The following is a 12,162-nucleotide window of genomic DNA, read 5'->3' as shown; positions in this document are numbered from 1 at the left end:
AATTCTATGATTACTATTTGTAACAGTATTGATATTCCTGGAAGGACTTTGAATTTCCTCGAGCCGTACGAGGAGAAAACACTCAAACAAGCATGAAACGTATGCTTGCGTATTCGTCTATTATACAGAAATTGGCAAAATTCCCTCTCACTCGAAAAAGATGCATTAGAGGTGGAAAGTGGCCCATACCTTCCCATAGTCTCGATGCATTAGATGTGGAAAGTGGCCCATACCTTCCATGTGACATCCAATAAAATCAAATATCAATTTTTTAATTTATTTACTTTTGAAAAGTAAAAAATAATCTATTAAATTCATTTTAAAAGATAAATAAAACCTAATTTTAAAAAATCACAACTTTTTAGGGAGAATTTTTTTAAAAAAATTGGGTAAACTTCATTGATTGGAATGGATGTTATCTTGTTTTGGGATCAATTTGAATTATTTCAAATTATATTACTACTTTTATCTTTTAAGTGTCATTCTGTGAAGTCATCATCAGTATATAGGGGTAACTTGTATTTACTGAAAAATAGAAATAATCCATGACTTGAGTATTTTAAAAAATACTTAGTAAATGGTCGTACTAATTGGGTTAGGGAATGCAAAAGATGCAACTCATGATTAGGGACATGGTTAAAACGATTAGAGAGGTGGTCTCTAGTCCGGACAAAATTGGATGTGTAGTACTTCACCACACACGATCCATATGTGCGAGCATTAGACCACCAGGTGGTTTGCACCTCCTAGGCCCATCATAGTGAGATTAGTTGTTCGTAGTCGGATGTCCGGATGTCAGCAAATTCTTGAATATCATGAAGGCATGATGATGATCATCATCATAGTGTACGTGTTTGTACTGATTATCATAATTGGGGAAGTAACCCAAAATATATGAACACACAATATGCATGAGGTCACTATAGTTTTCATCTTAAATTATTCTTATGACACAACCCTATACATCATTCACATAATATTCTAGGTAACATGCATGCATTAGCCTTCATACATTCATCATCATTACACTCGTGTAGTGTTGTGTCTCGGAAAACTCTTCATCATAATGCAGCATGTCATCTCGTATATACATATCATCTTAATATGAAATATCATCATATTGAGTAATATCATCATCACACTCCATCGTCATCATGTCATCATATCATAATATAACATCACATCATACTAGCTCACATAATCATCATCATAGTATATAAGCATAAATGACACATGCAAGGGTCACTGGTCACGTGTCGTCATACATAAGGCAAGTCTTATACTTTACAATTAGAGGACTCCACTTCAAGTTTAATACTCATGGATGGTATAACATTGGTACTAGTTCGAGAGGCAACTTTTGTGGACGGTGAGACTCAAACCTAATTTCTCTTCCATGTCCAAGTCCTCCTCCTTCATCCCCTCCCGCAACTTCCAATCAAAATGGTACAAGAGATTTGCAAAAGCCAAATCCACAGTTTTCACCTCCCATGTTCAACCCCGAGCATATCCTCCAACCACCCCCAAATTGCAAGAACTCAAAATGTAGTCCTTTGTAATCAATGGAGCTCTCTGCAAAATCTCTCTTGAAGAAACTCTTCTGGGTCTTTCCAACATGTGGGGTCTCGCCCAATTGCCCAAACTTTCACTTGAACAGTCGTTTTTGGGTAAAAATCGTAGCCTTCAATTTTGAAATTGGAAATGGTTTTTCTTGGAACAAGAAGAGGTGCTAGTGGATGTAGTCTCAGTGTCTCTTGCATTATCATTTTCAGATATGGAAGCTCTTCTATGTCAATCTCTGTTACCTTTCCTCTATTTCCCACCTGATTTCTGATTTCTTCATGAACTTTCTTTATCAATGTTGAGTTCCTTGTAAGTTCTGCCATTGCCCATACTAATATAATTGAACTTGTCTCTATTCCTGCTAAAAATAAGTTCGGTTAATGCATATCATACAATAAAAAAATAATGTTAGAAGGCGGTCAGATAACCGAGAATGCATGACTGAGAATATTTTCTTAAGCCACGACACCTAAATGGTGTGAAAGTTATCTATTTATAATCAAATAAATTACAAGGATATGGAAAGAGTAATAAATGGAAATAACAATAAATGAAATACACATGTATAAACTATAATAGAAGTCAAATATCTAGATATTTTCCTATAATAAGAGATAATATGATATATATGATAAATTATGATTAAGTACTAAATATCTTTATGTTGTGTTGATGCACATCATACCATAAAAATAATGTTAGAAGGTTGTGAGATAACGAGAACACATGATAGAGACATCGCAAAAAAGGCTCAATATTGCTAAAAAAAAACTAGTTAACCGTGGGATTGAAAGTTTAGAAACTAAACTAAAAATTTAGTGCAGATAGAAGTTGCTTACCAAAAGAATAGCTTTGAAATTTAAATGAAGAAAGTCAAAATGTTGACTTCACTAAATGGAAAAATTCATGTTTGAGTTAGTGGAATTTTGAGTGTCAAAATTTGGTTTAACCAAACTTGGGTGCTTGCCAATTAAACCCCACAAATTTGGGTAGAATTTTGAGCGTCAAAATTTGGTTAACTCAAACTTACATGCTTGCTTGCCACATAATCTAACGTGGAATTTTGAGTGTCAAAATTTGGTGATCTCAAATTTGCATGCACATGCAAATCTGACTCTATAAATAGAGTGATAAAGGTACATGGAACTTCTTACTTGGAAAACTTTGAGAAAAACTCTCACAAACTCTCTCAAACACTCTATTCATATATACTAAATCCCTTCCAAGTTTAGTTACTCACTGAATTCCACAATCTCGTTCTAAGGTCGGAGGAGAAGAAAGACACTAATGGTGGTTCGAAAACGGTTCATGAGAAAAAAGGAATTTGAATTAGAAAAGGTTAGTACTCAAACTCCTTGAGTTTTAATACTTATGAACATGCTAGTTATTTACTATAATTGATATTCTAAGAGTGCCTAAGATCCAAATTGCTTCCGCATGTGTTATATTAACACCATCAAATGAGAATACACACCTTCGATTCCAATTCTATTTCTCATTCTTAACACTAACACACTAATTTTTATAGTGAAAATTATCCGATGCAATAATACAATTATTTGGGTCAGATTTTAATAACTTAAATGGAAGAATGTCAGAAGATTCTCTCATCTTGTTGAACCAATTTTTGAAAAGGACCCAGAAACCAGAACTAAAGAGCTCGGAACCATGGGTAAGAATGTAACTTTCAGGCTCGAATTTCTACTCTAGGGTGAACCAAAACTCATGATTCTTGTTTGGTTAGATTCGTGGCGACATTTGGAACAAACTTTGTATAGGAATTAATTGTTGAATCCAAGTTTGTTTAGCCACACACAGCATTTGGTGCGTGCATGCTCAATCATGTACAACACAATCACGTCGCATCTCATTGTCATCTTGGTTCCCAACAACACGATTCATACATCATAACTGGACCTAGACATATTACACGATCCAAGGCTAAGAAGATTCAACAGATCAGCTCAGTTCAACATTCAACAGATCAGCTCGGTTCAACCATCATTTCTAGAATTAGAAGCGGATACCGGACAATTGAATATTTGCACAGTTGAAGCAAGGCCAAGAAAATTCAACAGATCGACTCAGTTCAACAATCCTTTCTAGAATTATAAGCGGATACCGGACAATTGAATATTTGCACGGTTGAAGTTGGAGAACTTTAAAATGGGTTTGAACTTACACGAGTGAAGCTCAATAGATTTCAAGTTTATCTTCTTAGCCACTCAAACATATCCATGTTTATTGAAAAGCTTTATTGTTTTTTTCGTTTTTATTTTGTAATGGTCAAATGATAAAAAGTGACTTCGTCTTTTGTGGAGATTAAAGGAGATCGGGATTGAATCTCGGCCACAAACATCTTTTGTCGGGAGACTATAAAATACCTACCATATGTAACGTAAAAATCAGATTCGTGGATGAATAAAATTGAGATATCGAATTGAGATATTTTCCTTATATATCCAAGCATCAATTTTTCTATTTCTAAGTTTCAAGCAATTCTTGTGGTAGAATTGCATCGGAGCCATTCAATCAAGTTTTGATCAAGTTCAATGGTGGAATGACTCAATTTAGAACAAGGTTCCAAATCTTGCTTTTACATCTTTGATCCTAAGAGATAATCTAATTCTAGTCTTATCTCATGATTGATTCAAATTTGGTACAAGGAGATGTTAATTACTTTGATTCAAGGGTTTTGCCTTATCAACCCTTTTCAAAGAAAGAAGCCCAAGATGCTCATTCCAAGACGTTCGCCCACACTGACACATGCATGTGCTGATGACATATTGTAGATATATCATAGTCATATCATTTTATAAAATGGTTATAAAATGATATGACTATGGTATGTCTTGATATGATATAACTATGACATGTTATGTTAATGTTATGACACGTATTGTGATGTGATGTGCTGATGATACGATATATGTTATGGTATAACACATTTGGCGATATAATACATGTTGTGACATATTTTATAATATGTTATGTGCATGATATGACATAAGACGATGTATGATATGAAAGATACAATATTCAACCCCAATAGATGCATTAGAGGCTATGTTGTAAAATGATATGATATGAAGGAAAATGGAAGGGGTTGTTTTATATGATTTAATGAATAAAAATGTTGGGACCTTATATCTTATTGTGTGTTACATGCATTAGGGAAACTCCCCTTTCACGATGATATAGATGCTTACGTTATGAGGCAAGAAAACGATCATTATGTTTATCATAATGCTGTGATGGTCACTATTCCTACCGGGTGTCCGAAATAACACCAAAGAATGCTATCCCGACTAGAAAAGGGGTCCAAGAGGTGTGGGAACTGATTGGTGGGTCCATACTCGCATGTGAGGACCATGTGTAGAATAAGTAAATACATATTCAATTGCCCGTTTAAGATAGTCGCCTAAGAGAATACAGATAGAAAGGATAGACCTCATTCATCTTACTCTAATAGTGGGCCTACTCAAGTTATGTGCTATATGTATTTCAGGTAAACCCTAGACACACCTGTACCGCTGACGACGGCATTGCAAGTCAGACCATAACACATGCATAAAATAGTTTAATTTTTTTAGACTTTAACTTAGAATAAAGTATTTTTACTATTGATGTTTATTTATTTTATGTAATATTTCCTCATTCATCTTACTTACAGATTAAGTAGGAAGCTAAGGTCCATGCCCCTCCAACGCCCACGTGATTTGGAACTCCTAGTTGTCACATCATCTATTTTGTCGGTAACAAAGAGTTCTACTTATTAAATATAAAAATACCCTTTATTAGTCTAAGCCATAAAACTACTCATGGATGGTATAAAATTGGTACAAGCTTGAGAGGCAACTTTTTGTAGATGGTGAGACTCAAACCTGAATTCTCTTCCATGTCCAAGTCTTCCTCTTTCATCCCATTCGGCAGCTTCCAATCATAATGGTACAAAAGATTCGCTAAAGCTAACTCCACAGTTTTCACCCCCATATTCAATCCTGGACATATCCTCCGACCAGCCCCGAATGGCAATAACTCAAAATGTTGTCCTTTGTAATCAATCGAGCTCTCTGCAAATCTCTCTGGAAGGAACTCTTCTGGGTCTTTCCAGTATGTGGGGTCTCGTCCAATTGCCCAAACGTTCACTTGAACCATCGTTTTCGGGTAAAAATTATAGTCTTCAATTTTGAAATGAGAAATGGTTTCTCTTGGAAGAAGAAGAGGTGCGGGTGGATGTAGTCTTAGGGTCTCTTTCACTATCATTTTCAAATATGGAAGCTCTTCTACGTCTTTCTCTGTTACCTTTCGTTTGTTTCCCACATAGTTTCTGATTTCTTCTTGAGCTTTTTTCATCAATTTTGAGTTTTTTGCGAGTTCTGCCATTGCCCAAACTATTGTAATTGAACTAGTGTCTAATCCTGCCAAAAATATGTCCTGTTGATGCACATCATACAATAGAAAAATGTTAAAAGAAGACAAGAAGGATGGAGATAAAGCAAAAAAGGTTCATACCTGCACAAAAACTTAGATAACCACAAGATTCAAAGTTTGGAAATTAAACTAAAATTTTCGAAATAGAAGTTGCTTACAAAAAGAATGGCTTTGATGTTTTCATGGGTAATGACAACCGAGCAAGGTTCAACTTGGTTTTTACTAATAGCCAAAAGCACATCAATGATATCATCTTGCTCTGGCTTAGGCCTCTGAGGACAAAGATGTTCATCAATCACCTCTTGAAACAAACCATTCATCTCGTTAAAAACCCTTTCAAGTCTAGTTTCTCGACCACTAAACCAATCAAATACCTCTCCCACGAAAGGAACTGGAAAAAACTCAGAAGCACTATAGCTTCCCAACAGGGCCTCAACTTCACTTATAAGCTCATGAAATCCATCCCCTTCAAACTGCTTTCCAAATGCAATTCTAAATATAACACCAGCAGTGAGAGCAATTGACTTCTCACTAAGATCAACGACAGCTCCACAAGAAGCTGATTGTGAAATTGATTCAATAAATAAACCAACTTCTTGCTCTCTAATGGGTTTGTAAGATAACACCCTCTTCATACTGAAAAACTCAAGCATACAAATTTTGCGTATCTCTCGCCAATAATCGCTATAAGGTGAAAACGCAATGTCGAGGAAATTGTAAGAGAATTTTTTGATAGCATGTGTTTGTGGTCTGTTGCAACTTTGAAGATCGTGGATTTTTAAGAGGGCACGAGCAGTCTCGACAGATGATATGATGATGATTTCTATACGGCCTAAGCTGAGGCTCATAATAGGACCGTAAAGCTGAGAGAGGCGCCATAGAGATTTGTGTGGGAGCTTCCCGAGTTGATGCAAGTTTCCAATGATTGGAATTTTCGGTGGACTTGGGGGAAAATTACACTTTCTTTTATTTGCAGCTGCTTTCCATTTTAGAATGATGAAAAGTGAAGAGAGGAAGATGATGAGATGAAGCCATGGAGGGAAATGAAGGAACGACATTGAAATTGAGAAAGAGTTCAAGAACGAGAGGAAAAACATTAGGAATAAAAATGGTGATTCTCCTTTCAGACATAAAACAAAACATTATACATTATTTGAAGAAAATAATGAAATATTTTTAAATTTTCAGTGGTATCTTTAAAAAAAATGGTAGATTAAAAAATTATTTAAAAAGAACATATAGATGGTCCATAGATGGTCCATAGAAATTGCGGTCCACCATCTAAAAAATTACGGTCCAGTCCATGAAAGCAATAAGCTGTCATCTTCTCACGATGGAAAACAATAATTGAAACATTAATACGCGTGATAAATTTGAATATTAATCTTCTAATAGATCGAAATCAAGTTTAGAAATTATGATTAGATTTTTAATGATACATACTGTAATAGAATACAATAATGAAGGACGAAAATCAACTTCAACGATTTTTGTCTCAATGCATTAGAGGTAGAAAGTGACCCATACTTTCCCGTTCCTTTAGTGTTAATCCAATATGATTAAATACGTCAAGAAAAATTCAAAAAAATCTTAGATTTTTTAATTTGTTTACTTTTTGAAATTAATAGTAAAAAAATCTATTAAATTTTTTTTTAAAATATCAACAAAGTAATTTTCAAGCTTTAGGTATCAATCACAACTTTTTAGGGAGAAAAAATTGGGGTAAAGTTGATTTCAATTATTTGATTTGATTTGATATATGAACCAAAAGATATCAATTATATAATATACTTCAATGAAAATGTGAAGAAAAGGTTGTCAAAATTATCCAAAGATGTTTCAATTCATGCCACGTTGAAGACAATGTAGTTTGATTGTTATAAATTTTGGGTGGGTTACAATTTAGAGTTATTGTATTTCATTTATGTATTTTAAGACTTTATTTACTATAGGTTACAATTACATAATGGTTAATTATGGTCATTAAATATGGATGTTACAACTCTTGGAATGACTTTATAGTTTCATTTTGAGGCTATATAAAGCCATGTATGTTGTATGTGGAAGGGACTTGAAAAATATAGTAAAAAGGAGCATTTGTGCTCTACTTTAGCCAATGGCTAAGTTTCTTTGCAATTCTATGTAGTTTAGGTCTCGACATGATCAATCTTGCTTGTGAAGTGATTCGAATCTCATGGAAGTGTTCTTGCCTTGAGATATTTGATCAACAAGAATCATTCAAGCTAGACATGATCGATCTTGCTTGTGGAGTGATTCGAATCTCAAACAATGTTCTTGTCTTGAGATATTCGATCAACAAGGTAATCTGAATCTTACTCCCCTTGTAGTGGTTCCTTTTCTTATCAAGAATAATACTTGAATTTGATATTTATTTATGATTTTGTGTTTGTTTTAAACTTGAACTTCTCTTTAGCAATAAAAAATGTAGTGTTAGACTTTAAGATTTAAAGAGTACCCAAAAACGAATTGAAAAGTTAGCTTACAAAAAGTGTAAAATTATTTGATGCAATCAAGTTTGAGTGGCATTAATGGGTACAAGTTTGAGTGGCAACTTTTTTATAGATGGTGAGACTCAAACCCGATGTCTCTTCCATGTCCAAGTCCTCCTCCTTCAATCCTTCCGGCTACTTTCCAATAAAATGGTACAAAAGATTCGTCAAAGTCAGCTCCACAGTCTTCACCCCCAACTTCATCTCTGAGCAAATTCTTCGACCAGCCCCGAATGTCAAGAACTCAAAGTGTTGTCCTTTGTAATCAATCGAGCTCTCTGCAAATCTCTCTGGAAAGAACTCTTCTGGGTCTTTCCAGTATGTGGGGTCTCGTCCAATTGCCCAAACGTTCACTTGAACCATCGTTTTCGGGTAAAAATTATAGTCTTCAATTTTGAAATGAGAAATGGTTTCTCTTGGAAGAAGAAGAGGTGCGGGTGGATGTAGTCTTAGGGTCTCTTTCACTATCATTTTCAAATATGGAAGCTCTTCTACGTCTTTCTCTGTTACCTTTCGTTTGTTTCCCAAATAGTTTCTGATTTCTTCTTGAGCTTTTTTCATCAATTTTGAGTTTTTTGCAAGTTCTGCCATTGCTCAAACTATTGTAATTGAACCAGTGTCTAATCCTGCCAAAAATATATTATGTTGATGTACATTATACAAGTCGGTGAGATAATGGAGAAGGCATGAAGCCCGAAAATAGGCTCAGTATCTACTCTAAAACTTAGTAAACACAAGATTTTATTGATATATTAGCTACTTCAAAAACTCGTTGGCTATGAGATTGAGAGTTTTGAAACTAAACTATTAATTTAGCGTAAAATCCATTAAAGCTTTAGGAATAGAAGTTGCTTACCAAAAGAATGGCTTTGATTCTTTCTTGGGTAATGACAACCGTGTAAGATTAAGCTTGCTTTTTATTCATAGCTAAAAGCACATCAATGATATCATCTTGCTCTGCCTTAGATCTCTTTGGACGAAGATGTTCATCAATTGCCTCTTGAAACAGAACATTGATCTCATTAAAAACTCTCTCAAGTCTAGCTTCTCGACCACTGAGCCAATCAATTATCTTCTCCACAAAATAATTAGGAAAAATCTCTCCCAATAGGGCCTCAGCTTCACTTACAAGCTCATGAAATCCATCCCCTTTAAAAATAACACCAGTAGTGAGAGCAATGAATTTCTCGGTAAGATCAACAGTAGCTCCACAAGAAGCTAATTGTAAAATTGATTTAATAAGCAAACGAACTTCTTGCTCTCTAATGAGTTCGTAAGATAACACTCTCTTCATACTGAAAAGTTCAATCATACAAATTTTGTGTATCTCTCGACAGTAATCACCGTAAGGTGAAAACGCAATGTCAAGAAAATTGTAAGTTTTTTGATAGATTGAGTTTGTGGTTTGTTACATCTTTGAAGATCGTAGGTTTTCAAGAGGGTATGAGCGGTCTCAGCCGATGATATAACAATAACGGGACCGTAAAGCTTGGAGAGGTGCCATAGGGATTTGTGTGGGAGCTTGCCAAGTTGGTGCATGTTTCCTATGATTGGAAGTGGGCTTGGGGGAAAATTATCCTTCATTCTATTTGCAGCTGCTTTCTCTCTAGGATGATGAAAAGGAAAGTGAAGAAGAAGATGAGGGGAAGCCATGGAAGGAAATAAAGGATAGACCTTTAGAAAGAGTTCAAGAACAAGAGGAAAAGATGAACTTTCGATTAAGTAGATATATATCGAGCCTAACGGAAAACAAATCGTGAATTTTTTTGCGTTCTCATCCTCATATGTTTAAACAATGAAATGTTTTCAAATTTTTATTTGGTTGTCTTTAAAAACAGTCGATCAAAAAATTACTAAAAAAGAAAATATGAGGGTCGATAGAAGTTCAAGATTTCTTGATATTATTCTTATAGCGCTAAATATAATGATATAAAAAAAATGGCTGTCAACTCCGAAAAAAAAATTGAAAAATTACCTGCATCAAAATCTAATATTTAAAAGTGTTTATTAGTAGTACAAGATGAAATAAAACATAACAATAAAGGACGAAAATCAACTTCGAAGATTTTTGTCTCAATGCATTAGACCCGACCATCCGACCATCCTATGAGATCAAATGTCTTGAACAAAGTAGAGTGATGGGGAGAGAAATCCTTATGAATTTAGTACATTCGGTTCTTTTTTTTAAAAACTTATATTTTTTTTATTCATATTTTCTACAGCGAAGGCATAGCTTTTCTTTTTTGTCTAAAAAAATTCATTGACGCCGAGCATGAGGGAATGGTAGACTTTTGGTAATTTCTCCTCCGACCCGAATAAAAGATTCCATTGAAGCGACTAATCCCATGCATATTGTATGTATATCTCATTTCACAAATTGCACTCCAAATTTATGTTCACTTAATTTATGCCCTCTCATTATTCGATTTTAAGAATTATTTACATATAAAAACACTCATTATTTTTGTCACAATTAGAGGATTCGACTTCGAACTTATACTCGTGGATGGTATAAAACTGGTACAAGTTTTAGAGGCAACTTTTTGTAGATGGTGAGACTCAAACCCGATGTCTCTTCCATGTCCAAGTCCTCCTCCTCCATCTCCTCCAGTAACCTCCAATTAAAATGGTACAAAAGATTTGCCAAAGCCAGCTCCACCGTCTTCATCCCGAAATTCAACCTGGGGAAAATCCTATGAACAGACCCAAACGACAAGAACTCAAAGTGTTGTCATTTGTAATCAATTGAGCTTTGTTCAAATCTTTCTGGAAGGAACTCTTTTGGGTCTTTCTAGTAATGTGGGGTCTCGTCCAATTGCCCAAACGTTCACTTGAACCGTTGTTTTTCGGTAAAAATCGTAGCCTTCAATTTTGAAGTGGGAAATGATTTCTCTTGGAATAAGAAGAGGTGCTAGTGGATGTAGTCTCAATGTCTCTGTTACTATCATTTTCAAATAAGGAAGTTGTTCTATGTCTTTCTCTGCTACCTTTCGTCTGTTTTCCACATAGTTTTTTTATTTCTTCTTGAGCTTTCTTCATCAATTTTAGGTTCTTTATGAGTTTTGTCATTGCCCAAGTTAGTGTAATTGAACCAGTGCCTAATCCTCCCAAAAATATGTTCCGTTGATGTACAATGTACAATAGAACACGTTAGAAACTAAACTAATCATTTAGCGCAAAACCCATAAAAGAATAGGGATGAAAATTGTTGCGAAAAGAATGACTTTGATGTTTTCATGGGTAATGACAATAGTGCAAGATTCATCTTGTTTTTTACTAATAGCCAAAAGCACATCTATGATATCATCTTGCTCTGGTTTAGGCCTCTCGGGACGAAGATGTTCATCATGCTAAACGTCATAGAATAGATCATATATGTACATAATAAGATAATCTAGTGATTTACTTGTTTGTTACCATGAATTAAGGAGAATCTATGATTTTCTTGTTTGCTACCAAATCTATGATTTCATGGTTTGTTACGAAATCTATGATTCATGGTTTGTTATAATGTAATCTTCATTATACATGTCTATAAATATATGAGGTCGTGACCCATATAGGTCACAATGCCATTCAACCTATCATGGTATCAGAGCCAAGGTTTATTCTTTAACAATGTCTACCATATCTTCTTCCTCCTCCCCATCCACCA

At 34.7% G+C, this 12,162-nt stretch overlaps 2 protein-coding genes across 3 annotated transcripts; both read right to left on the bottom strand.

Annotated features, from left to right (window-relative positions):
- Positions 1–1,030: 1,030 nt before the first annotated feature.
- Positions 1,031–7,113, bottom strand: LOC111466484 (cytochrome P450 71B34-like). 2 transcript variants are annotated; one of them, XM_023111151.1, is made up of 2 exons: positions 6,157–7,113; positions 1,031–1,938 (listed from the first exon to the last, which is right to left on the bottom strand). In XM_023111151.1, the coding sequence occupies exons 1-2, from the start codon at positions 7,092–7,094 to the stop codon at positions 1,560–1,562; spliced, it is 1,317 nt and encodes a 438-aa protein (XP_022966919.1). In that variant the 5' UTR covers positions 7,095–7,113; the 3' UTR covers positions 1,031–1,559. The 2 variants fall into 2 exon arrangements, with proteins under 2 accessions (XP_022966919.1, XP_022966918.1); XM_023111150.1 differs by lacking the exon at positions 1,031–1,938 and adding an exon at positions 5,316–6,000 and having other exon boundaries at positions 6,156–7,113.
- Positions 7,114–8,642: 1,529 nt separating this feature from the next.
- Positions 8,643–9,098, bottom strand: LOC111466322 (cytochrome P450 71B20-like). Its single transcript, XM_023110924.1, has one exon. The coding sequence runs from the start codon at positions 9,096–9,098 to the stop codon at positions 8,643–8,645; it is 456 nt and encodes a 151-aa protein (XP_022966692.1).
- Between the last annotated feature and the right edge of the window lie 3,064 nt (positions 9,099–12,162).

Source organism: Cucurbita maxima, unplaced genomic scaffold (assembly GCF_002738345.1).
Source record: "Cucurbita maxima cultivar Rimu unplaced genomic scaffold, Cmax_1.0 Cma_Scf00031, whole genome shotgun sequence".
NCBI classification, from domain to species: Eukaryota; Viridiplantae; Streptophyta; class Magnoliopsida; order Cucurbitales; family Cucurbitaceae; genus Cucurbita; species Cucurbita maxima.
This window is presented reverse-complemented; position numbering and strand designations above follow the sequence as displayed.

Excerpts from the sequence above, each read along its gene's own strand:
- LOC111466484 (XM_023111150.1), bottom strand. The coding sequence starts at position 7,094 with ATGTTTTTCCTCTCGTTCTTGAACTCTTTCTCAATTTCAATGTCGTTC. Across the intron at positions 6,001-6,155 it reads ACATCAAAGCCATTCTTTTT|GACATATTTTTGGCAGGATT; the intron begins GTAAGCAACTTC and ends GTGCATCAACAG.
- LOC111466322 (XM_023110924.1), bottom strand. The coding sequence starts at position 9,098 with ATGGCAGAACTTGCAAAAAACTCAAAATTGATGAAAAAAGCTCAAGAA.